Source organism: Sparus aurata, chromosome 10 (genome assembly GCF_900880675.1).
Source record: "Sparus aurata chromosome 10, fSpaAur1.1, whole genome shotgun sequence".
Taxonomy (NCBI): Eukaryota; Metazoa; Chordata; class Actinopteri; order Spariformes; family Sparidae; genus Sparus; species Sparus aurata.
The window spans coordinates 240,642-268,550 of record NC_044196.1 but is presented as its reverse complement, the minus strand read 5'-3'; the positions used below and the strand labels follow the sequence as shown (position 1 = coordinate 268,550).

At 44.8% G+C, this 27,909-nt stretch overlaps 1 protein-coding gene across 3 annotated transcripts in view; it reads right to left on the bottom strand.

The window, feature by feature from the left end:
* Positions 1-27,909, bottom strand: part of LOC115589970 (butyrophilin-like protein 2) — an 84,811-nt gene that overhangs the window by 14,907 nt on the left and 41,995 nt on the right. The window contains exons 1-3 of one of the 3 annotated variants that reach the window (XM_030431183.1): positions 11,837-11,858; positions 11,275-11,358; positions 8,883-9,224 (exon numbers count right to left, since the gene is read on the bottom strand). In XM_030431183.1, the coding sequence (XP_030287043.1) occupies positions 8,883-9,224; positions 11,275-11,344 (412 nt within the window). In that variant the 5' untranslated portion in view covers positions 11,345-11,358; positions 11,837-11,858. Of the gene's footprint in view, positions 1-8,882; positions 9,225-11,274; positions 11,425-11,836; positions 11,859-27,909 lie in introns of those variants that run through there. The other 2 variants (XM_030431181.1, XM_030431182.1) reach the window with 2 other exon arrangements.

The window sequence follows — 27,909 nt, the reverse complement described above, 5'->3', positions numbered from 1 at the left end:
AACAGGGGGAAGACCAGGAAGCCTGCAGTGCAAATGTCCTCCACCGCATTCCTCCATGCAAAGCCGTGGAGGACGAGATTCCTCTGGTGGAATGCGCTCTGATGCTCTCCGGGGGATCCATCCCAGAGGAGAGATATGCCTGTGACACAGCCTCACACAGCCAGTGTGACAGGCGCTGAGCAGACAGGGGGATTCCCAGAGACTGTTCCCTGTAGTGCACAAACAGACGCTGGGTGCGTCGCGAGGCAGCCGTGCGCGCCACGTAGCAGGACAGCGCACGCACGGGGCAGAGCAGATGAGACGTGGCTTCCTCCTCAGAGTTGTGAGGAGGAGGAAAGAACCCATCCAGAGTCATCACCCTGGATCTGAAGGAGCTTGTGATGCTTTTAGGCGTAAAAGCTGGATTAGGCCGTAATACAGCCGAGCTGCCGTCTCCTTGGATCCTGAGACACGAGGGAGCCACAGAGAGAGCAGATAAATCACTGACTCTCTTTGCAGATGTCAGAGCCAACAGCAGAGCAGTTTTGGCTGACAAAAACTTAAGTGGCACCTGATCCAAAGGTTCAAAAGGAGCTTTAACCAGCGCGCGTAAAACCAGCGCCAAATCCCACTGAGGGGCTAAGGAGCGTGACACCGGTCTGTGTCTCCGTACGCCTCTCAGAAAACGTTTCATCAGAGGGTGGCTGAACACCGATCTGTCACCGAAACCTTCATGACAGGACAAAATAGCAGCAGCATAAGTTTTAGCTGTGCTGAAAGCCAAATTCCTGTCCACCAACAGTTGGAGGAATGAAAGCACGTGAGACAGGGAACACGCAGTTGGATCCAGGTTTTTTTCTCCACACCAACGCTGAAAAGCTGTCCATTTGGCTGTGTAAGACACTCTGGTAGAAGCGGCTCTCGCGCTCTGGATAGTGCGCACCACATCCTGAGAGAGACCCAGCCTCTCTAAGCGTTCCCGTTCAGCGGCCAGGCCCACAGACGCTGACCTATCACCGGTTAACTCCTGATCGCTCCCTCTGCCCGAGAGAGAGCGTCCCCGCGCCACGGGAGTTCCCACTGGCGGCCTGATATCAGCCGCTGCAGGCATGGAAACCATGACGCGCCCATGTGCTCCGGAGCTATCAGAATCGCTGACAGCTGCTCTTTCTGCACTCGGTCCAGGAACCGAGGGATTAATGGAACAGGAGGGAATGCGTAAAGGAGCATCCTGGGCCATGGCCGATGCGCAAACACGTCCACTCCCAGCGGAGGATTGTCTCGTGTGCTCAGTGGGAACCAGAGAGCGCACTGCGCGTTTTTGTGTGCGGCAAACAGATCCACCTCTGCTTTGCCGAACCTGTTCCAGATCTGGGTGACCAGGTCGGGATGGAGGCTCCAATCTCCCTGTCGAGGGCCTCCTCTCGGCATAATGTCCGCTCCTCTGTTCAATACACCGGGAATATACACTGCTCTGATGGAGAGTAAGTGTGTGTGCGCCCAGCGCAGCAGCCGTCTGGCTGTGTTCAGCAGCTGAGCGGAGCGGACTCCGCCCTGCCGGTTTATGTAGGCTGCCGTCGCTTTGTTGTCTGTGCGAATCAGAACATGTTGATTCTGCAGCAGCGGGGCGAAATGTTGGATCACTTTCCACACAGTGAGAAGTTCCAGCACGTTTATGTGGAAAGACATGTGAGTCTCTGGCCACTGTCCACCCACCACCTGTGACAGGTCTCTGACGCACAGGGTCGATGCGCAGGCGAATGAACCAACTCTGCAGCCGTCACATGTGGAGCAGGCCCAGAGGAATCACCACATGACCTGCTGACATCATGCCCAGCAGCTGCATGACAGAGAGAGCTGTCACCACATTGTGAGGCGTAACACGGTGGAGGAGAGCTGTGAGCGCCTCCACTCTCTGCTGAGAGAGCCGCGCTCTCATGCTGGCTGGGTTCAGTTCCACTCCCAGATAGATCACACACTGGGAGGGAAGAGGAGAGCTCTTTTCCCAGTTGATCGTGAAGCCCAGACTCAACAGATGTGTTACCAGCCTTTTCGTCTGTAACGCTGCTTCCTGTCTGGAGCGAGCCAGCAAAAGCAGGTCGTCCAGATAAAACAGCACTCTTATCCCCATCCTGCGTAAAGGCTGGAGGGCCGTCTCCACACACTCGGAGAGGGTGCGTGGAGCCAGGGAATAACCGGATGGCAGACGGTTTTACTGATACTGCATCCCTTGGAATGAGAAACGCAGGAATTGTCTGTGTTTCGGGATGATGGAGACGTGAAAATACATACAAAATACATACACGTGTGACTGTACAGTTATTTTTTTTATTTTGACAAACTGTATTAACACAATGGACCTGAAATCACAAAAAAAACATAAAATCCGAGTAGAAAAAGTTTGATTTTTTTTACTGTGAAAACCACAAATAAACATATTTACAACACACCATTTTTTTTGTACTTATAATTAGGGCCGGGACTTTAACACGTTAATTACGATTAATTAATTACACAAAAATTAACGCGCTAAAAAAATTAAAGCATTTTAATCGCACTCATTTTTGCACAGTGGAACGTTTCTCACTGGAAGAGTTTCAGGGGTACCGATTACACTGGAGCACCAACTAACGTTCATGACTTCAGACAACAACAATGAACGAAGAAGCAGATGAGACTGCTTTGGTTGGCTCCGTGGATGGGAAATTTTGTTTTCAAAAGCGGACGGATGGCAGCGTAGATAAGAGCATGCTATTGCTGCACTTTATGGCAAAAATTGCACTAGTCGGTCAGCGTTTAGCTCAGTGGGTAGAGCGTGCGTCCCATGTTCCGTGGCTCTGCAGCGGACCCAGATTCGACTCCCGGCCTGGGTCCGTTTGCTGCGTGTCACTCCCCCTCTCTCTCTCTCTCTCTCTCCCTGTTTCCTGTCATATCTTCAGCTGTACTATCAATAAAGCCAAAAAAGGCCAAAAAAATATAAAAAAAATTGCACTGGTCTGTTGGTCTTGAAAAAACAAAAACAATGTTTTGTTGCTTAAGCTTCTGTATTCAGTCATTATTCAATGGTATACTAAAATCCATGTGAAAAAAATTGCTTTTCACTGTTCTCAGGTCAAATATTTATATGCGATTAAAATGCGATTAATTTCGATTAATTAATTACAAAGCCTCTGATTAATTCGATACATTTTTTTAATCAAGTCCCGGCCCTACTTATGATGCAAATATAAACTGTTGTTTGCTAAATTTGTGCTACATTTAAAAAATGTACAAAGTTAAATGTAACATTTATATGCAGGCAATGCTCAGGTCTGCCTGAGCTCCTTCCTGCTCCACATTCAGCATCTTCTCATTATTCTGACTCATTAAACAAAAACCGACTCCACTACTCACTAAACACACTACACCAAACACTACATAACACACTAACTACACACTCCAAACACGCTAAATCTCTCAACTCTCAATATCGCTGTCCGACTGTCGTTGCCTGTCAATCATCCGCCTAGGTCCCACAACTTCCTGTTCCTCAACAACCAAACTTGCTGCTTGGACACTTTCGTGACAAAAGCCCGTTTTTACCGTTTCTTTCTGCACCAGACACAAAGCAAACGTGACAGCAATGTTCTCGAAAAAGCGTGGCGGACATTATTTACCCAAGGTCCAGTTTTGGATGTGCCGATGCGTCGGGTCCGTCGCCTCGGGAGGTAGGCTGTGTAGCTGCTAGCCAGCTACGAGGAAGTCTCTGGAGGAGCATTACGCACAGACTCACAGCTGGACGCTGCCAGGGAGACGGTGTGTAATGAGCGGACACATCAGCGTCAACAAGCCGCCGTTTAGGGGGAGAACGCTCGGAAACGTGACATTGAGGAGCGTACAAACACTCACACACCGGAGGATGAGGAGAGGAGATGCTGCACACAGACAGAGGTGTGTGCGCGCTGTCCACACGAGGCTTAGTGACGGTGCTCGTGGGCTCATTATCACACACATGTGTAGTTACAACATGTGTGGAGGAAACCTCTCAGTGTGACACAGGGGAGATGTGCTGCTTTAATGGCGTGAGTCCGTGCTGCCTGTAACCTCTCGGTTCACAGGCAGCACGGACTCACACAGTGTGGGGAGTGTGTGACCTGCAGCTGAGTCAGCAGACTCGAGGGCAGACTGAGTTTCAGCAGAAAAAGTGCTTTTTAGGGGAAGATGTTTGTGTTTTATTTCAAAACGGTTGTTAACATCTACAACCTGAACATTTCCCACATCTTTATTACACACAACCCGAAAAGCCAGCTTAGCAGCAAGGAAAAACAGCTGAGGTGGCAGTGGAGGAGGAAGAGGAGCAGACGCAGCGGGGCGTCTCTGCCTCGGTCGCTGGTCCCAGTGGTCCCGCCAGTGACCGGAGGAGCGCTAGTGGTGCACATCATGCTGAGTGTGGGCCACGTGCCTCTCGATTCTTTCAGCTTCCTCTGAGTTCTCCTGCTTGTGGTCCACCACAGATTTGCAGCTTTACCGAGCTCCTCTGCCCGTTCAGACAGGAGCTCAGGTTCGGTGGCCATCTTTGTCACCGAGTACGCCAGCAGCGCAATGTTGTTGGCTGCGGCGAGGTCTGAAAGGCGCATTGGTGAGATCTGTCGACAAATATCGCTATCGTCTGGTCTCTGCCAGAGGGCGGGGTCGGCTGCCGTCCACCGAGCATGTTGGTCCTGACACCGAACAATGACGTCAGGCTCGGGAGGGACAGGAGGGAAGTCCTGCTCTGTGCAGCCCTCAATCTTGGTGATGGGAACGTAGGTGGAGACTGGAGCCCGCAGCTTCCCAGGTTCAGCTGCTGCACCTGATTGGTAGGCCGTGATGGCCGGGAAGCGGGGCCAGACAGGGTCACGTCGGGCCGCCAGGGCCGCAGCAAAGCTGCCTGTCATGTCATCCGGGGGAAGTGGAGCATGTGCTGGCGGAACAGGCAGGTTCTTGTAGGCCGCTGCCTTCTCTATGATTGCCGGGAGCTCCCGGAGAAGAGCTCCTATAGCCGGCTGCTCTTGAGACGGGGACCCCAGGGACACCCGGGTGTGCACCTGGCAGGACGGCATCAGGCTCCAGCCCCTCCGGCGGGAGGGTGGGAGTCATGCTCGACCTGTGTGAGAATCATGGCGGGCGGAGTCGTCCGACTCAAATCCCTCATGGAAGAAGTTGATGGCATCGTCCAGGGGATAGATGTCAAGGGTGGGAAAAATATCCACGGCAGCAGCGGCGAAAGGGTCAGCTCTGCGATGCTTCTCCACTGCAGGAAGGAGCTTACAGTACGGGCACACCGACTGAGGAGTTTGCGCCATGCAGGCATGCACCGGCCCGAGGCACGACTCGGAGCAGGCGTGCAGGTCAAAGCTCATAATGTAGCCCAACTGGCAGACCGGACACATGCGGACGCTGCTGTCTGAAGACATCGCTTCTTGAAGCCGTCTTGAAGATTCAGATGCTGCATACTTAAACGCTGAAGAAAAATGGGAACCAATTGCATCCCAATTTATACACAGGGTGAGACCGGAGGTGAGGTCCACACAGTAGGTGGGCGTGGACTAAAATGCTTTCAGTGCTGCGCATGTATGCAAGGGATAAACCCACTAGCGATAGCCTTAAAGGGCGAAGCCTATACAATATAGAACTTCTAGTCATGGCAGAGTCATTCCTCCCTTCTCTTTAGGTACATGAAGTGTTTTCAGCTGCACTCTCGGCTTCCTCTCCTCCAGATGAACCTGGAGATCATTAGTTTCCACTGACTGAACTGTTTATTGGTATCTGTGCAGGTAGGGTTTGAAAGAAGAACAACAATCGTAATATGTAATATGATCATCTGTATAATCTCTATCAGATTATACATATTAAGTGTTAAAGGTGACATCTTTCCAAATCTGTTTTATTTCTGTGGTGATGTCACAGTAATTGACATTATAAATATTAGTGAGATCCTTTGGTATAATAACAAAGAGGTATTTAATATCAGTAGTTTTCCAATTAAGATTGTACTTTTCATGTATGTTCATGTGTGGCAGATAAGCAAGGATTTGTGTTTTCTGTATGTTTAATTTGTGTCCTGAATAGGAACCAAACTGTTCGAGGAGAGACATAAGTGTATTCAGGCTAGAGTCCACGTACAGACATATCTCATGTTCTGTCTCTTTAAATAGAATTCCTGTTATTTCAACATCTTCTCTAATTAGTTGAGCAAGTGGCTCGATGAATAATGCAAAGAGGGCGGGGCTTAGTGGGCATCCCTGTCGGCATCGTTGATTTAAAGTTACAGCTTTGCCATTTATTTTGATCCGATCGTTTAGTGAGTGATATATTGTTAAAGACATCCTATAACTGCATCATTGAAGCAAAAACGCTGCAACACCAAGTACAGAAACTCCCACCTCACTGAGTCGAAAGGCTTCTCTGTGTCGAGGCTGATCGCCTGAGATTTTATAATTGTTTTTGCTAATGCTGTCAACTAGGAACAAAGCTCGCCTCACATTATCATCTGTCTGCCCGTTTTTAATAAATCCTGTTTGGTCAGTGTCAATCAGTTCAGGGATTATATTTTCTAGTCTTTATGCCATAACTGAGGTGAATAATCTGTAATCTCTGTTTAAACTGAGATCGGTCTGTACGAGCTGCAGTCTGTCTTCTTTCCCTCCTTTGGAATCACAGATATTGTCTCCTGTTTCCAGGATGCTGGAGCGTCACCTCCCTTCAGGACATAGTTCAAACATTGAGAAGTAAAAGTGTCAATAAATCCCTAAATGTCTTGTACCAGTCTGCTGGGTACTGTCTCCTCCCGGTACTTCACTTTTTACGTCTAACCAATTTATTTTGCTTCATGTCTCTGATGGTAAATCTAGAGAATCCAAGAAACTTTTAATGACTGTGGGTTTCTCTGCCTGAGGTTGAGAGTCTCGTTGGTATCAGAGTCCCTGATTTTAAAGACTGACCTTTCAGATTGTTGTTCAGAGAGTTTCCATGTATCCAGTATCTTCATAGCTCTAGAACTAGTTTCATAATAACACTGTTTTATATATTTCAGTTTGAGCTCCACTTGGTTGTCACATATCTTCTTTAATTCCTGCTTTGTTTCATTCATCTTTTGTTGTATTTATGGGTCGTTTAGCTCAACATGCTCTTGTTCCAATGTTTGTAGTTTGTTTTTTAGGTCGGTCACTTATTTCTGTTTTCCTTCTTGTGGGTTATACATTATAAGTTTGCCCCTCAGCATCACCTTTGCATCATCTCACAGAACACTTGGTGAAACTTCCTCATTGCTATTAAATTCCATGTATTCCTTAATTTCCTTGTCAATACATTTTTCACACTGTCGACAATCAGGAGGTTAGAATCAAGTCTAGACTGTGCTGTTGGGTTGAACATCCAAATGGAGTCTCAAATACACTCCTGCATGATCAGACACATCTCTAGTCCCTATGTCACAGTTTGATTCGGTCTTTGAGCTAAACATGAAAAAATTGTCACCTTTGAATAAACAGCATGAGAGTGGGAGAAGAAGGTAAACTGTTTTGCAGAGGCAGGAGTATACCAAGTTCATCACCGGGGAGGGACAGCTCCGTGTTTATAAAGTTTTCAATAAACACTTCAATGTTGTCCTCTTCAGTCCTCTCTGGAATCCTGTATATATGTAGGTTTTTTCTCCTTGAGCGTGATTAAAGGTCTGTCAGTTGCTTGTATGTTGTCTTGGATGTGCAGCGCGTCGCATATCACCTCTTCAGCAGCGGCGCTCCAATCTTCCATGTCCGCCACCTGTTGTTCTGCTTCCTCCACTCGACCCACAGTGTCTCTCAGGGCAGTGGTGATTTCATTTAGCCTGAAGTCTAAAATCAGCTAGTTATTTTTTCATTACTCTGGTGAAGATGTCTTGGAAGTTATTGAGCTCCGTCTTCATATCTGAAGACATAGCTTTAATCTCTGTGTGTATGGTGCTGATGCTAGCTTGCAGGCTACACATGACCTGTTCGCTGACGCCATTATTATCTTCTTTCTCTGCCGCCTGACTCTCATTTTTAGGTTCTGTTCTGGTCCTCTGGAGGTGACAGTGAACATCAGTCAGCACATGAGTGAACAGTGGATCAGCAGACACACACACTGATCTACACACAGACACACACTGATCTACACACAGACACACACTGATCTACACACAGACACACACTGATAAACACACAGACACACACTGATAAACACACTGATCTACACACAGACACACACTGATCTACACACAGACACACACTGATAAACACACTGATCTACACACAGACACCAGGTGTGTGCCAGAATATCGATACTACAATATATCGCGATATTTCATCTCGAGGTACGTTATCGATATACTGGTGCCAAATATCGATATTTGAAAATGTGAAAATGTAAAAAAAAAAAAAAAAAAAATTTTGGCCAACCACCACCACCCCTCTTCGGAGGACAGCTTTACCTTTATTCAAACATAGGTATACAACCAAATAACATTTAAAACATGGTTTCAGTAGCTCTGAAACCCACACATATAGATATTTAATGATAGTTGTAGTCAGTGTGTGTGGTAAGAAGAGACACTGTGCAATATACTCTTTGTTTACTTGGCTGTCATTCAAGTTAAATTGATTGACAATGTTTTGTAATTCCTGTGAAATGGATTCAGTGCAGTCAATAAATTCTGAATTTCTTCAGTGACACAGATATCGTGATGTATCGTGGATGAAATTTCTTGCAATATATCGATTATCGCAGAATCGCTGTATCGTAATATTATCGTTGGCAAAATATTGTGATAGTATCGTATCGCGAGGTACCTGGTGATACCCAGCTCTAACAGACACACACACTGATCAACACACACACTAATCTACACACAGACACACACTCACCTGGGTCTGTCACCTGCAACTTGACGATGCTGTATGGAGTCTTGTTACGTCCTGAACCAGGTGTTTCAACTCGACACTCATAAGTACCGACATCTTCTCTCTTCACGTTCTTCAGGATCAGAGACGCGTCTCCATTCTTCAGCTCACCGCCCACCAGCTGCACTCGACCTTTAAAGGATGAGTGCTGGTGGGTTGGATCTGATTGTCCATCACTGTAAAAGAGGACGTAGTCTGGAGCCACCAGGTCAGATCTGTTCCACTCTGCAACTATGATGTTGACGTTACCAGTGTCACACGGCAGAGTTACATCCTGTCCATGTTTCACTTGTACCACCACAGTCTCTATGAAAAAATAAAACAGATGTAGAGAGGATCAGCTGTTAGATGAGTAAAGGACAGCAGAGAACAGACAGGAACCCTGATATCACCTGGAGACATCCACTCATCACTCAGAACATCTGTTGACACTGTGAAACATGAAGCTGCTTCAACTTTCTCATGTGATGAACAGCAACATCCACTCAGCCAATCAGAGCGCAGCTTTCATATTCTCTCTCTCACTCACTCACTCACTCACTCAAAAATGTGCGTCTGATTTGACCAATCAAACACGAAGCACAGCTTTGAACTGAGTGCAGACAAATTTAAGGCAGCCGGTTCGGGGCGATCTGCCAAGATGAGATAAACCCAGAGGCACCAGAGCCAGAGCCGGTCACTGTGGACTAGGGGTGGGCGGATCGATCCAAATATTGATAGTGCTGAGATCGATATTTTTGTTGTAGTTTCTCTCCATAACTTCAGCAGATCACTTGTATGTATTCAGTTTGTGTGATCACAGCGTCTCTCTCAGTTCCTACGTGCAGCGCTCCTCTCCACCTCCCCACTCTGCTCACTCAGGTTCTCTCTGAAGCAGGGACGATTCTAGGGTCAGAGCTTCAGGGGGGCTGAGCACCCAACGAGCCCCACTGCCACCACCCACCCTTTTTTTCTCACAAAAACAAAAAACATGTCCATTGAAAAATAACTTAATCATTTTAACAACAATTCTTAGAACAGTGTTTCCCCCAGATCTTTTTATAGCAGCAGTGCTATTTTTTATAGCAGACTGTAACCTAGCAAGAAGAAAAAAATGATGAGATTTTTGGAAAAAAAGAAGAAAAGAAATAATTTTCAAAATTTCAGAATCAGAATCTAAGACATGAGACAAAATAGTGTAGAAGTTGAAAATATGTTAACCTCTTGAGTATTAGAGAACTTTTTATCATTATTTTCTTTATCATTTTATATTTTTTATGGAAACAGAATCTGTTTCAGAAGTCAGTGGGTCACATGACGTGGAAGCTACTGAGAAAAACTGCTGCTCACTCTGGGTGAACCTCAGTAAAGTCTCAGCTGGACCAGAGTGAATATCCAACTATCGACTATCCAACCTGAAACTAACTTCAGCCCGGGTCGATGAGTCGCCTGTTGCAGCCTTTGAATAGGATGACGAGGATTTCAGTCACTCAACTTAAACGGTGACTTGTAGAAATTATACAAATAGGAGTAATGACAATAATAATCAATTTTGAGATAACATAGGGTGTGGTGCTTTCACTGTGTGCAACTGAAATTCGCCATTCGCTCCCCGTGATATTAAACCTACAGAACTCATGTCTTTTTTAATCCAGCAGCAGAATGCATATAGAGGAAACACTGACACATCAGTTAACCTCCCGCAGCGACTGCAGGCGCTTTGGTGGAGCTCTGCTTTAAAGGAGTTAGTTGATTCTCAACACTACAACTAAACGGATTCTCACTCTGTGTGTGTGTGTGTGTGTGTGTCGCTGGACGCCCACCGCCCACGCTCTGAAGTATGAATATGGCAGAAAATATTAATCCTGTTGTGTATGTGTTGAAGGAACATTAGTATTCCTATTTAGGCTTCATGCAGATAGGTTATAGATTTAATTATGCTAAATATTTTTTTCTTATTTGGCTAAAATCTTTGTCCTGTGTTTTATTATTATCATAATCATGATCAGCTAATTAAAGGCAAAAGGACAAAAATCATTCAATGATCAGGAATTTTCAAGTAAAAAGTATCAGTATCACTATCGGTATTGGCAATACTGGCCCTGTAATTACTTGGAATCAGATCCATACTAAAATTTGCAGTATGGCCCACCCCCCTACCGCCCCTCCACAAAAGCGCTCTGGGCGGCTGCACGGAAGAGGAACCGCCCTGGAACCTGAAGTGTGTGATCTAACGATCATTCAAATCATAAACCAGCTCAGAGTAGTGACGTCAACACTCAAAGACAACTGGAACTTCAGACGTCATATGTGAAGAAAAACACGCATATGCTTTCTCTCGCATACACACACACACGCAGACACGCGCTCTCCTTACCTCCGCTAACAGCGATGATCCATGAACAGGTGAGGAGGAGCGTCAGTGGAGAGGATGTTAACCTGGACATGACTGAATAGGAGCTGGTCTCTCTGCTGCTGGTCTCTCTCTGCTGCAGGTCTCTCTCTGCTGCAGGTCTCTCTCTGCTGCTGGTCTCTCTGCTGCTGGTCTCTCTGCTGCAGGTCTCTCTCTGCTGCTGGTCTCTCTGCTGCTGGTCTCTCTCTGCTGCTGGTCTCTCTGCTGCTGGTCTCTCTCTGCTGCTGGTCTCTCTCTGCTGCTGGTCTCTCTGCTGCTGGTCTCTCTGCTGCTGGTCTCTCTCTGCTGCTGGTCTCTCTCTGCTGCTGGTCTCTCTGCTGCAGGTCTCTCTCTGCTGCTGGTCTCTCTGCTGCTGGTCTCTCTCTGCTGCAGGTCTCTCTCTGCTGCTGGTCTCTCTGCTGCAGGTCTCTCTCTGCTGCAGGTCTCTCTGCTGCAGGTCTCTCTGCTGCAGGTCTCTCTGCTGCTGGTCTCTCTGCTGCTGGTCTCTCTCTGCTGCTGGTCTCTCTGCTGCAGGTCTCTCTGCTGCAGGTCTCTCTCTGCTGCTGGTCTCTCTGCTGCTGGTCTCTCTCTGCTGCTGGTCTCTCTCTGCTGCTGGTCTCTCTGCTGCTGGTCTCTGCTGCTGGTCTCTGCTGCTGGTCTCTCTCTGCTGCTGGTCTCTGCTGCTGGTCTCTGCTGCTGGTCTCTCTCTGCTGCTGGTCTCTGCTGCTGGTCTCTGCTGCTGGTCTCTCTGCTGCAGGGGTCTCTCTGCTGCTGGTCTCTCTGCTGCTGGTTCAGTCTCTGTTCTGTTATCAGCGTCCTGCTTGTGTCTCTTTATAACTTCAGGATGTGGTCTTGTGGTTTCCCAGAAATCAGCCCCGTTAGAGATATGCTGCGTTCAGGTTGTGTCGGACATTCAGCCACCAACAGATGTTTCACTGTGTAAAGGTTCTGAACCTTTTCAAGTTCAAGTAAAACTAATAAAACTTAACTGAGATAAAAGTACAAAGTAGGTCAGTTCATTATAACCTTTATTCAAGTCAAACAAATCTCTGACTGCTGTGGTACAGAGGTATAACAGACTGCTCCTGATGTGCTGCCGCCACCCTCAGTGTATGAATGTATGTATGAATTACTGTCAGTCACTTTGGACAGAAGAGTCTCATAAATGCCCTAAAATGTAAATGTGAATGACTGCAGACCCAGTTTGAAATGATGTAAAGAGAGAGACAGACAAAAAAAAGTCCAACAACAACTTAACAAACCAGAACAACAGCTGCTTCCATGTTGATTTTTCTGTTGTTGATGTGAACAAAACATTCTCAGTGACATGGCAGCCAGTCTCCTCCTCCTCCTCTTCCTCCTCCTCTCTCTCCTCCTCCTCCCCCTCCTCCTCTTCCTCCTCCTCTCTCTCCTCCTCTTCTCTCTCCTCCTCTCTCCTCCTCCTCTCTCTCCTCCTCCTCTTCTCTCCTCCTCCTCCTCCTCCTCCTCCCCTCCTCCTCTCTCTCCTCCTCCTCCCCCTCTTCCTCCTCCTCCTCCCCTCTTTCTTTCAGCCTCCCTTCTGATGGACCACGGCCCCCTGGGACCATCTACCATTTCCGGGCTCCTGCTGCCTTGAAACACAGACTGATCTGGATGGTCACACCCCGGGCTCTGCTGGATCATTGCTCTCCTCTGCTCTGATCTCCTCATATCTATATTTCTGTTAACCTTGATCCCTCTCTCTGTCTGTTACTAATGATCTTGTGTGTCCTGCCCTCTTCCAGGTCATCATGGTGGACAGGAGGTCGTCTGGCTCGGGCTCCACTTGGTGATGCCTCGTCCTGCACAGTCGTCTCCTGATCCACTTACTTTACATAACTTGTATCAGACTTTCTGTTGATGTAACTTGTAAACTGTGAATTGTTGCTCTTTTCTGTACACGCAACATCTATTGCATGTCTGTCCGTCCTGGAAGAGGGATCCCTCCTCTGTGGCTCTTCCTGAGGTTTCTTCCATTGTTTTTTTTACCCTGTTAAAAGGTTTTTTTTTCCATCAACATGTGAAGTTTTTCCTCACTGGAATCGAGGGTCTAAGGACAGAGGATGTTGTTCACTGTACAGATTGTAAAGCCCACTGAGGCAATGTGATTGTGATTTTGGGCTATATAAATAAAATTGATTTGATTTTAACTGAAATGTGGAGGTTTTAATGTCCCTTGAAGTTTAACATATCTGGCGTTGGATGTTCAAAGGAGTATAAACCCAATACTTACATTTAAATACGAGATCTGCGCCACTTGAGGTCGCTGTTATTTATTTATTTCTTTCTTCTCTTCAGGCGCGCGATGTATCTTGGGATATGTGAGACCACGAAGTGTAGTAGCGGTGCACACTCCAAAAACAGGTAAAAGCAGGGCGCATTTGTGGGGTGCATTATGAGAACACTTTGAATCAGGACACCCTTCGCCTTGGTATATTGACGTAATCGCACTTCAAATGCGCACTCGAAGTGTGCAGACCCTGAATTGAGACACAGCTACTGTAAGTAAATACATGAATCATGTGAACGCAGCAGCTGCAGGATGAAGCTCCTCCTCCCTCATTAAACACTATTTGCAGTCTTGATCTTCAGGTTTCCTCCATCTTTTTTAAATCATCTTTGGTTCAATCCCTTGTGAAAAAAATGACTCAGGGGGCTCCTGGTGGCACAATGTTATATCAAATTGCAGTCATGATGTAGCAGTCCAATTGTCTGACTTGCTATTTTCCTTTGTTTGTGCAGATTTTACCTCATGACTAATTGCATGGGATTCAGAACACCTGTGCACAGGTGGGGAGACTGACTCCTGATTGAGGAGTGAAAGCAGCTTGGAGCATTTCCCTCCCAGCAAATCATGGTGCAATGTTGTGTCACCCTGTTTGACAGACTTAAGAGAGGTGGGAAATGGCACATAGGTGGCTCGCACTCTCTTACTGAATCTGCCTCTGAAATGAGAACCTCATTCCCTGTTAGATTGGCAGCCAGAATCTCTGGTCTATTTAGGCCCTAGTTTGTTTTCCTGGCTGCCCACATCTTTCTTCAGGGAACTTTGTTTATTCAGGGAACCCCTTCACACCCTCAGTTTACCATGTTATTCCCCTGAGGCTTGAAGGAGCACAATTGTTTTTTATACCTGAAGGGTAATGCACAAAAGTAGAATAAAGATATCCAGGATAACTGAGCAAGTGCGGCTTGACCTAGTCTGCTCGACCCATCCTGGATTAATTAGTTGCACGTCTGCCGAGCCAGGATGAAAAGGCGCGGCTATGTCCAGCCAGGTGTAGATAGTCTGGATAAGTGCGTGTTCACGGCAGACTCAGATAGACCCGCGATCGCTCACAGAATCACCGATGGGAACATGGATGAGAGGCGCGTCAAATCTCATGTGTTTTTTTTTATCTATTTTATCTTTCTCTCCTTCATAAAGAACAAACTTGTCTGGCTATGAAATGACCTGGCAGCAAGTTAACATTAAATACAAGAACACTTTGCAGGCTGGTAGGTGACTTTAAAGTAGATAACGGTGAACAAATGAGGTGAATAGATGAGGTGTCAGCTGACATGTTGACTGTCTGTATGACTGTAGCAGTTAAATGGCACAGGGGGCCCACCAAACCAGGATACGACCCCAGCAGAGGAGCTGGTACTCCATTTAAATACAGGGAGGCCAGTGAAGGAGGGACAGTAACAGACTCTGTCCCAGCCACAGAAACTGTCCGCTTCATACAAGGTACATACTGCAGTACTACTGCACATGGAACACATCAAATAACTATATTATACTGTCTGACTTTGGATTTCCTTACAGTGTCTGGGAACACAGTTACACTGTTGGAGCCAGCAGAAGATGATCTGGTTAGTACTTTGTATTGAAATCACAGGGTTGGTATGTGCTGTGAAATCTTAAAACAAGTTCTCTCAGTACATGTATGTGTATGGCAGGGGAAGGCACATCTGCAGCTGCAGAATGCACTTCTGCAGATGAGGAGACTGTCACTGGACTCCAGCAGGCTTGAGATACGTCAATTTTATGGAAATATCCTGCTTATTTAGTCCATAAAGTATGAAGTCAGTGATGTGGTGCTAATAGAAAATGTAGTATTGGCTAAAGTAAATCTACATTATGCACAAATTCTGCTGTGCTAATTGACATTTCTTTTACAGACTTCACAAACTGTCAGAATACTGTATGCAAAGCACCTGGAGAAACAGATAGAGCTGGCAGACATTACAATCAAATTAAAGAAGAGAAAGCTCCAAGAAATGGAGCTTGAAATTAAACGTGGGACACTCAGGAAACTGGACCTGGAAATCCAGAAACTAGAAAGAGAAGTGAGTATTTCAGTGCACACAGGAACCATAAGTGCAATACAGTGTTTTAATCTTTGTTGCTTTTGCTCTTTCTATTCCAGGATCCAAGCAACCAAGAGAAATGACTGCCAGATAAACCCTCAGGTGGTGCAGGCACTGAAACTGAGATTTCAGAAGGCCAAAGGTCATCTCGATTTGAGCCCTTGTCTTGCTGTGTGGATGGTTTTAGGCCTGCTGTGGTGGGGTTTGGGGTTCCGCAAGGGGAGTCAAGAGGAATGACTTGCAGGCATAGCCTCTGTCTCCCAGCAGCACACCAGAGAATTCACCCTCATGTTCTCCTGAGGGGCGTTTGATCCTGATGTGTGTGTGCAATCCAGCTGTAACAAAAAATGGTGAGTATCCAACTGTGACTGATCATATAAGAAACTAATGGTTGCATGTTGAAATTGAGGTTACCTGCAATCTTGTAAAACTCCTTGATGTGGAGGGGTCTTTTGTGGCCAGGGAAGGTGATGAATATGTTGAATGACTGCAGCTCCAGACAAACACGTCTTATTGTGCGGCAAATGGTTCCTTTATTGAGGTTCTCTAGATCCCCAACAGAATAAAGGACTTGCAAAAAATCTTTGTGTGTGTCCCAGATTTCATTGAAAACACCTTTGCAACTTCATCAGCCGTGTTTTGTTATCTCAATTACTGCAATAAAACATATTTATGAAATCTCTGATGGCAATTTGGCAAGCAGTCTTCATTACATAGCAATTTAACACTTGGCCCAAGTAATAATACTACCACTTGAATAAATATAAAAAGACTGTTGCAATTACAAACAGCTTTAAATGAAATGAAAAATGACAATATATGTAATAATTTAATGCAGGATAATTTAAATGATGCAACATGCTTAGAAAGACCATGGACATGCTGTAAAACACATTAATTCCTCACAGGATTGACGGTGGAAATACAGGTGAATCACTAGGATTAATCTTAGCCTGGCGGTTAGCCTGGCGGTTAGCCTGGCGGTTAGCCTGGCGGTTAGCCTGGCGGTTAGCCTGGCGGTTAGCCTGGCGGTTAGCCTGGCGGTTAGCCTGGCGGTTAGCCTGGCGGTTAGCCTGGCGGTTAGCCTGGCGGTTAGCCTGGTCTGGGGCAGGCTAGCTCCACAGAATAAATCTCCATGGTAACTTATACCATAACATATCCTACTGCCCCCTATCCTGCTTTTGTGCAACTGGATCACGGATACATTGAGCCAGGAAAACCAAGATATCCTGGCTCAATCCCTTATCCTAGTTCTGTGCAATACCCCTCTGGAAGAGGCATTTGTTTGTTGGTTTATTGTTCTAGTTTTACATGTTTATATGTGTTATATGTTTATGTAGGTTGGGCTGGTCTGTAAACCAGTACCACCACAATGAAGTATTCTTGTATTGAAACCATGTGCTGGTGAGTCTCATGGTGTCAGTGAACACAACACTCAGCTGACGGGTTTTCATACGGTTCTTCAGTTGGAAAGTCAACAACACATTGTCTCACTTCCTGTCAGTTCATGTCCTGAAAGGAACGTTTCTGTTGCCAAGAGATGATTTGGCGAAAAAGCTTCAGCTGCTCATAAAATAACTGAAGCAGAAGATCTACAGTCTGGTTTAGTTGAGACTTTAAACCTGCAGTTTAATATAAACCAGGTCTGAGTCTGAGTCTGTGTCAGCATGTTCAGCTGCAGCAGCACATTAACTCCTCCTGCTCCTCATACTGACACATATTCCTCATGACAGTCGCTCATGAAGCTGTCTGTTTGTTTGTTTCAGCTGAACTCAGAGCTGATGAGCAGTTTCACACACTGACAGTCTGAGTTGATGGATTTCAGCAGGAAACATGAAGTTTGTTCTGTTGGTTTCCTGCTTCAGGACTTCCCGCTGGCTGTGTGCCACTTCAGTCACAACGAGACAATACGAACTAATCTCTCTGGAATGATTCACAGAGACCAAACTGAAACACAGAGACAGTTTGGGGGATTCTGGTCTTTCCTCAAAGTCTTTCTGTGTTTTAAAGTAGATTTTAAAAACTCTGTCTTGAATTGTAAAAGCAGGAAGTGTTTTGTCTTGAATTGTAAAAGCAGGAGGTGTTTTGTCGGAGCAGCAGAGCAGCAGCAGCCTCGTCTCCTCCAGCCTCCATCTTTACTGTCCCGAGCACACAAACAGTGTGAAGACGAAGTGATGTCAGTGTTCAGTGTTGATCAGCACTCTCGAGTCTGTGCAGACAGAAGCAGGGATTTAAACCCAAACATAATGTTTTCATGACGTTAACGAGAGCTTTAGTGTCCAAACCTGAACACACAGAAATGTCTCAACAATATAAAAAACATTTCTCCTGGTGATTGTGTCGAAGCTGCAGCTGCACGACTCTAAAGTCTCTGTAAATGATACTTGAGGCTTTATTATGTGGACTGCATGAGAGTGTTTAAACAGTCAACATCTGACTTTGACTTTGCATGTCTCACCTGGAACACACCAGCTGCAGGCTGAAGGTCACCAGACAGGGTTTAGCATCCCTGCTGGAAAAAACGGCATAGACCAGCACCAAAACACAACATATGTTGGTCTTGCTAGTCCCAGGTCACCACCAAGACCAGCATATGTTGTGTTTTGGTGCTGGTCTATGCCGTTTTTTCCAGCAGGGATGCTAACTAGGGCTGGGCAACGATTAAAAGTTTTAATCACGATTAATCGCATTTGTATATGCAAAATCCAATAATGAATTCAAAGGAAGTGTTTATCTCACTTTTATTTTAAATGTACTGCCATGTGAATGAAAGTGCCAAAACATTGTTGTGCAAAAACACGTTTAACATCAGCATTTTTTATACAGTTAGCAGTTAAATAAAACATTTAGTGTAAATCTCAACTTAAACAATGTTAAGCAAATACAAAATTAAAGCATTTTGCCACTGCCATTAATGTTATCCTGTTCGTTATGAAAAATAAACAACTGCCTAAAAGGTCAAAATCATAACATTAAAACAGGTAATTTCTGAGGTAACAGCAGAAACATTTGACTGTCATCGGGACACAGCATAACCAGTCTGTGTTCAGTACCAGTACCACTCTGGAGAATCTCACTCCAAAAAGAACCAGAAAACACTGTCAGTGCTGTTTGTAGATTCCTAAAACTTGATGTTTTTTTATTCCTCAGCACTAAGCCAGTTGCTAAGGCACACAAGATTGTTTACATTTTCAGATGATGAAGAAGCTCTGTTCTTCTGGACTTTTCTGAATGTAGACTTGAACTTGGCCACGTAGGCCGGGTCATCATCTGAGCTTTCCATCAGCCCGGAGAGATGGCAAAAAGCAGGCAGAGCCACAGAGCATGAGACATACTTGTCTCCTCCCAAAGCTCAGTCAAATACCTGCAACAGAAAATCAACTGTACTTTAGTCAAAAATAAATTAAACTGCATTCACTTATACACAAAAAATATCCTCTACATTCATGCTGCATTTACACATTTACACTATTTCTCTCTTACATGCAATATTATGTAAAACATACCTGCAAGGCTCCAGTAGCATTTCCAACTTCTGCAGTTTCTCCATTTCAGCTGTAGTTGGCATGACAATCTTGGTGTTTGTGGTGAGGAAGTTCTCAGTGGCTGTTTGTTTCTGCGGATGCTTTTTATCATGTCCACAGTTTAATTCCATCTGGTTGGAACATCTTGCATAAGAGACTCCTTCTTCTGTCCATGTTCAACTTGTTGTTGCTCTAATTCGATAATAACGAGTTAACTTGCCCAGCCCTAAAAATAACATGTTGGTGCTGATAGGAGGGAAACATGTTTTAACTGGTATTATATCTCATCGTCCTCGTCACTCTGCAGCTGACTGCTGGTTTAGCTGATTTTTAAACTTTGTCTCTGTGTTTCTTCTCCTGTGGGTCAAAGTTCAGACTTCAGCCTGTCGATCATCAGCTGATGAACACAGTGAACCAGAGGCCTGTACTGCGAAGCCAGTTTAGTGGGTTAGCAGGTATGTTGAGTCTAAAGCCAGGCTTCCCTGAACTACAAAGGTGGCTCTCTTTTAACCAGCTAGATCACCATGGTAACTTATGCTTAGCTCATAACCTGGTCCCGACCAGGTTCTGTTCAGAGTTTCAGCTTAAAATCGGCTATAAAAGCGCCGCTGTTTCACTGTGTAACTCATTCGGAGATGGCGTCACCATTCATTGAGAACCCGGTGGACCTGGGAGCAAGAATAATTCATCAGCACTACGACGTGAGCGGCTTCTTCGAGATCGCGCTGATCCGCTGGCATTTCCTGATGAAATTCTCTATGAGCGATATAGATTTTCAGCCGAGGGAATACGGTACATTTGCTCACTTATTGAGCCGAGTGTCAGGAATGCCACTGAAGAAGCTGTGCGCTCACTGTCGGGCAAACTGTTTGTGTAGCCTTTCGTTTTGTTGCCACGGGAACCTTCTTACATTCAGTTGGTGATGCAGAAAATCTGAGCAAGAACACACACTGACAAAATGATGGGCAGCTTGGCTACATACCACTCTGAATGATGTTTCTGTATTTGGCTCTAACTTGCTGCCATGTCCGACTGCTGCTTCCACATCTTAATAAAATGCAATATGAAATATTAATTAGGCCAACCTAGTATTTATTTGTCACAGATAATGAGTAAAGTTAATTATTTCTTTGATGTGTCCATGAATAAACTGATGAACTGATCAATGTTTCACCCGTTGTAGGGCAGTGTACGCCCAAACACAAATCTGACAGGCTTGAGCTATTTTCACTGTCAGAAAGCTCTTTATTGTCATTGTACAGGGACAGTAGCTACATCTGCTTGTTCATCCCGACACAGTGATACAAAAAACACTGAACATTTATAGCCTACGCACACTCAGCCTCGCTTTCAATAAAACACACACGCGCATTCTATAACTGAGATCAGTAAAATGTGAAAACAATATAGACATCATTCAAAAATGAAAAATATAGTTGTTGCTTCAGTTTATTTATTTATTTAAATTAATGAGGGTTAATATGTAAAAGTTGCACAATGTTGAGCTTTCAGAACTGAAAACACTAAGGGCTTAATATAATATTGATCATAATATTAATCATTGTTAACTTACACATTTACGGTCAGCACTTCTCTGCCAGCAGCCCTCCCTCGCTCTGTTGGCGGCGACAGTGTTACTTTTTACCGTGATGGTTTCTTTGAATTCTTCATAGTCCTGCATAATAAGAATCTGCTCATCTTGAGTAAAATATGTGGCCCGGGATCGATCCATTTTCACACGGAAGTAGAATAATATGACGTCAAACGCCCCCTTTTATGTGAACGCGTGCAGTACCGTTTAACTCTGATTGGGGACTTGGGGCTTTGTTGAGCTGCATCATCATCCTGGTTCCCAGGATTAAGAAGAAGTCAGCTTTTTCCTATCGGGCTCCTTTCCTCTGGAATAACCTCCCAGCTGACCTCAGACCAGCTGGCTCTGTTGAAGCCTTTAAATCTAAACTCAAAACTCACTTCTTCGATTTAGCCTTTAATTAGCCCTGATATCAACTGTAAGCTTCTTCAGTGGGTCGGTGTCAGTCTCAATCAGTTCCTATACTACTAGAGTTACACTGTGCTGCCGACGAGAAAACAATCTGTTTATTCTGATAAATATCGCATTTCTCTAACCTTTGTTCTTGTTTTCTGTTCCCACAAGCTGCAAGCTGTGTCACTCTCTATAGCTTCTTCTCCCCCTCCTCCTCCTCCTCCTCCTCCTCCTCCTCCTCCTCCTCCTCCCCCTCCTCCTCCTCCTCCTCCTCCTCCCCTCTTTCTTTCAGGCTCCCTTCTGATGGACCACGGCCCCCTGGGACCATCTACCACTCTCGGGCTCCTGCTGCCTTGAGATACTGACTGATCTGGATCGTCACACCCCGGCCTCTGCTGGATCATTGCTCTCCTCTGTTTCACTATCTCCTCATATCTATATTTCTGTTAACCTTGATGCCTCTCTCTGTCTATTACTAATGATCTTGTGTGTTCTGCCCTCTTCCAGGTCAACATGGTGGACAGGAGGTCGTCTGGCTCGGGCTCCACTTGGTGATGCCTCGTCCTGCTCGGTCGTCTCCTGGTTCCATTAACTTTACATAACTTGTATCAGATTTTCTGTTGATGTAACTTGTAAACTGTAAATTGTTGCTCTTTTCTGTACACACAACATCTATTGCATGTCTGTCCGTCCTGGAAGAGGGATCCCTCCTCTGTGGCTCTTCCTGAGGTTTCTTCCATTGTTTTTTTTACCCTGTTAAAAGGTTTTTTTTCCACCAACATGTGAAGTTTTTCCTCACTGGAATCGAGGGTCTAAGGACAGAGGATGTTGTTCACTGTACAGATTGTAAAGCCCACTGAGGCAATGTGATTGTGATTTTGGGCTATATAAATAAAATTGATTTGATTTGATCATGAGCACAAAGCCTGTTGAGCCCCCTTCACATTACAGGCCTCTGCTGTGCTGCCGCCTGCTGGATGACCGACAGCACTGATTGGCTCTCAGACTGAGAACAAACAGGAAGTGACTGCAGTGTTTCCCTCCTAAATATCAGGATGTGCATCATGTACATCTGAACCTCTCCTGCAGGGCGTCCTACAGTGCACAGATTCAGAATCATTTAACCTCTAAGCTGGTGAATGATTAAAAATGGCAGAAGAGGAGATGCACCTGTTAAATCTTTTTAACCTCAGAGAACCAGACAGGAGAGAAACTTTCAGTAAAGATCTTAAAAAATACATTAATCTGCATTTTAATGGATTTCAACTTATCTGTTAAATGATGAAACATTGAAACATGAACCATTTTATTGAATTATTTTCTTTTTGCTATCAATGACGTGTTTAGTTTGATACATGTTGTTATTGTTCCCTGGGCCAGACCTGTACAGATGTCTTTGAGTTTTACAGTATTGCTGTCTCTCTGTTTCTGTAGCAGTCGGCCAGTCGTGTGCAGTTTAGACACATGCTGTTTAGACACACACATTGGACTAAGGGGTTATGTCAGTGCAATCAGACAGCCAGCAGGTGGCAGCACAGCAGCATCACAGTGATGTGATTCACTGATGATGATCTTCAGTCTGAACTTTGACTGCAGGAGGAGAAAAACACAGAAGTGAAGATTTAATCAGCTGAACAGAAGAGCTGCAGAAACATCAAACACTGAGGGATACAACTACAAACAGAAATTAAAGCTCTGAGCAGCGCTGGGCTCTGGCGCTGTCGCACCTAGATGTCTGCATGAGCACACATTTACTGAACCTGGGTTAGGGTTAAGATTACTTCCGCTTTGTTTTGCTTGCATTTATTTTGTAAAGCACTTTTTTCTACATGTTATTTGTATGGAAAGTGTTATATAAATAAAGTCGGACTGATGGATATGTAGGAGACATACAGGTTGAAGATGAGGAGCACGTTGTACTTGAGAGTGTGTGTGTTGCAGAGGCGGTGGTTCACGTGGGAGTGGGCGTGTGCACGTGCGGAAGTGTGAATGTAAAGGTGCGCACTCACCTGTCACACAGATGATGAGAGAGACAGGGCTGGGTAGTAGCCATAATTTTTGTTGACTGCTATCCACTCATTCATTCATCCATCACGTTTTGTCTGTTTAATCCGCTGGTTTTCATTATTCCATTTATCCATCTTTATTGCGCTGTAATAGCTCTGTGCTGCTTGTTCATAATAAATGCACCAAAAGCATCTTTGGATCTCAGCGTATCTGTCATCATAGCCTTCTAGCGCATCACAAATCCGCGAACCTGAGGACCCAACCTCGCTAAAAGGTTTGTCAAGGAAGCCGCAACAGGATATGAGACTGACTTCCTGTGTCCAGTGGGTAGCACTATAAATATGACACAGTATTGATGCACAGACGTATTCAGGGCGACACCCTCTACGTGTGTGACCAATGTGGTGTAGATGGGAAAGTGTATGTTGGGGTTATAAGGACTTCGTGCTTTATGGCAAAGCGAATGTAACCAGATGGTTTATAATCTGTATGCATTTCAGTTCTCTGGTGTCCCTCAGTTGTTCATTTTGCAGCAGGCATGGCGATCGCGGCAGGTGTGCGACACGCCCCTTACCGGCACCTTCTGTCGAAGCGAGTGCGAGTGCGGCCGGCTCACAGTGCCGCCACGCCGTAGTGTCCGGGCGTGTATGTGCCGTGTGCGTTCTGCAGGTATGTAGCATAGTCTCATGATGTGAAGATGTAATACGATGCTGTGCTGACGGTCCTCTGTTGTAGGTTGGCGCGTTGGGCCGGGGTTGTGTGTATGTGTGTCCCCGTCCGGTTAGCTGCTGTTGTCGCCGTAGCCGCCAGCAGCTACAAGCACTGATATGTGCGGGACCCAGGTAACTAATGCTATAAGCTAAATGCTATTGTGTCTGCTAGTGTGGTTAGATGTTGTCACTAACAGTTGACTTTGTTTTTTTTTAAAGCTTGTCTGGCGTTAGGCTGCTGTTTGCCCTGCCTTGCCTCTGACCTCTTTTCTTTCTTTGTTTGCCTTGCCTTGCTCGTTAGCCTGCAGGAAACAGTTGCTCTGTCGTCGTATAGACATTCTCTTAAAGTGTAGTTGAGTTCACGTGTGCTCCGCCCCAATCAGATTGCGAGACGTTAGTGGGGGTGGGAGGGGTTACTGCAGCAGTTATAGTGGAGGACCTGCCACATTTATACCTCTTGTATGGTTTCTCTCCTTCCATTTTGTTGCAGTGATTTGTAAATGAATATTTTGTTTTGTTTCTTTTTTTTTTTTTATTATTTGAGTGCAGGGACCTCTGCCAGAGCTAGCAGTGGTGGTCTGCCTTTCACTTCCTGACTGAACCACTGTATTGGTGTAGGTGGAACATCACTTGTGTTAGAGATTAAAGAAAATAATAATATAAATGTTTTAGAGACATAACTTGATAAATGAAATTGTTTTATTGTGAGTAATAAAGCTTGTTAAATTATTTTACATCGTGCCTGTATTCATTTGTGTATGAACCTGTGTATGGGTGGTTTTTGGGAAACCCTCAGAGAAATTAAAGTTAAAGGAGTATACTCTTTAGGTGCAAGTCCTAAGGTGGCGTTGTTGGTGTTTTGATAACTTTTCATCTTCAAGGTCTGAGGGTGATACTGACTGAATGTGAAGTCTGTAGTGTTAAATCTGTAGGAGCAGTTCGTTAAAGTATGAGGAGGGAAATGGTGCCAATTGGCAGCAAAATCTCATCTGTGAAACAAAATGGCCGGCTTCCTGTTGGACTAATGGTATGGATCCAAGAGAACTGCTGTGTCCCAATTCAGGGTCTGCACACTTCCAGGACTCGCCCTTTGCGTTCTCACCGAATGAGTGTACTTCAGTGCGCCCTGCAGGCCGTATCAACTTTTGTTAGTAAAATAAAACATTCAATCCCTTGTTGTCCCTGAAAAGTAGCACTTGATGCTGTTTACTGCATGCCATAAATATTACTTAAGTTGTAAATACTGAATGGAATAGACAACGTGTAACAATAGAACAATATTTTATTTCATGAATTATATAAAATGAACAACTAATTTAAAAAGAACTCATAAATTAAGTAACTAACAACAGAAATAATGTAAGGATTGTCCTCTGGACCAGAGAAGAGCCTCTCCATCCTCTCTGCAGCCTCGTGTCCACCTTCATCCTCTCTGTTTGCTGCTAAAACACAATGAAATGTGAAATGAAAAAGACGTTTTGTTTTATGTCAACAGACAAAAGGTGTATATATATATATATATTATATATATATATATATATATATATATATATATATATATATATATATATATATATATATATATATATATATATATAGACATCTGCGCCACTTGAGGTTATTTATTTATTTCTTCTCTTTGGGTGCGCAGTGACTCTTAGGATATATGAGACCACGAAGTGTAGTAGCGGTGCAGCCTCCAGAAACAGGTAAAAGCAGGGTGCATTTGTGGGGTGCATTTGGAGAACACTTTGAATTGGGACACCCTTCACCGCGGCATAGTGACGTAATCGCACTTCAAATGGGCACTCGAAGTGTGCAGACCCTGAATTGGGACACAGCCGATGTCGTGCATGTATGTACATGTAGGAGGAGAGGCTTCAAGCTTAACATCTTCCAGGGGGCGCTGTGGAGCCATTTTGACAATGAAAAGGCCCAGACCCTAGCAGATATCATTGTTCGGGACTTATGATGAATGTGTAAACTTTAGTGTGTGTATGAGTTTGTCTGTATAAAATGGAAAAAGCCATTAGGTGGCGCCGCTGAGATTTTGTGCCGAACTTGGGGGCAGGTGTGTTATCAAATTAAAATACTCATGAATTTGACCTACGTGCCAAATTTGATCAATGAGACCTGTGAGTCCTGCAAAATTCATGAAGATCAAAGAAAGTTTGTGGTCACATGACCTGGTGTTAACGGGCACTATGGAGTCCCCTGGCCACACCCGAGGCTAGTCATGCTGAATCATAAACATTTTCATTTTGGTGAGTTTTAGGGGATGTTTAGGCACCTTTGTCACCTACAGCTGGTTGATGCTGATTGGCTCAGGTCCAGTGTTGGCTCTCTTCTTATGTCCTGAACCAGCTGTTGAAACTCGACATTCATAAGTACCGACATCATCTTTGTTCACGTTCTTCAGGATCAGAGACGCGTCTCCATTCTTCAGCTCACCGTCCACCAGCTGCACTCGACCTTTAAAGGATGAGTGCTGGTGGGTTGGATCTGAACGTCCATCTCTGTAAAAGAGGACGTAGTCTGGAGCCACCGGGTGCCTCATTTATAAATGTTGCGTACGCACAAAAGAAGGCATACGCAACTCTCTATGCACACCGTGGGATTTATAAAAAGAGAACCTGACTTTCCCGTCAGGTTGCGGTCCTCCACGCACACTCTGACCCATGTGTACGCACATAACTGGGGTAAGGAGAAACTGCGCCACTGATGGCAGAAGAAAGAAACGGGAGAAACTGTGTGTAACTGATACAGATCATGTAATATAAATAGTAATATTACCTCTCATATATGAACAGTTTATTTGCAAGATATGTTTTGCAAAAAAAAAAATAGATAATAGATCTTATAAGTTCAATAGACGCAAAATATTGATGGCCAGCTAAGATTACGTAACATATCGGTAGCTTAATAAATTGTGCCCGGTGCCAACTCAACTCAGTGTCGCTAACGTGAGTAAAGTTATTGATAGCATTAAGCGAATATATACACGTCATGATGTAACTGCTGACTGCATTTTCAGATGAGCTTGTTCAAATATTTCTCAAAGAAGAGAAAGACACCTGATGAAGATGACGCTAGTCAGGTATCATTAGCCTTTTACTTACTCAAATGACTCGAATGGTTAGGTAAAAAAAAATGTGTTCACACTTGTAATCAGATGTGATGTGAGTGTAAATTATCTAACTCCTATATGACAAGTAACATTAGACAGGGAGGAGCAGTGGAACAAAGTGAAGGAGAGCAGAGTACAGCAGGGGAAGAGCCCAGTGAAGGAGCAGGAGAGCAAAGTGATGGTGCATGAGAGAGAGATGCAAACTTTGCCACTTACTTTACAGCCCCATCAAGAAATTATTATTTATTGTTTTAATTTTTTCTATATTATTGCTGTATTTTTGTTATTATTTTTTATTTTTACAGTCAGCCTTTAAAAAGCCATTTTCCATGCCAACTATTAAATAAAAAGGGATTATGCTGGGCATATAAGTAAAATCTGCAGTCAAGTGTCATTAGTATATGCCGTCACGGCTCCCCAGAGAGCCTGCCCCCGCTGCTGAAAAAAAACCTAGAGGAAACAATGAACAATTCGACTCGATGGAGAGTCCAACTCACACACTCACAGCACGTTGTCCGACAACAGTTCAGAGTCTGTTAGTGATAATACACAACACTGACGGACACACACACAGTCCACTGCTAGCTGCTCGACGCCATTAACTCTCCGCTCCATCTTCCTAGCGACTGACGCTCCGGTCTACCCGAAAGTGTAAAAACTCTTAGTAGTCTAGGACCTGGGTCAGATTTGTGGGCACTTCGTTTGGGAGAGAATTTCTCAACAGTTCTAGACTAATATGACCCTAAGGAATAACATGGGAACTGTGCGAAATTCGCTATCGGGGACGATAAGGGGTGACAAACAGACGAGAAGGGTAGCATCTATCTAGCATCTACATCTATCAAACTTTGTGTAATTGAAATAATAAAATTTATGCCATGGTCTGGGTGAATACTC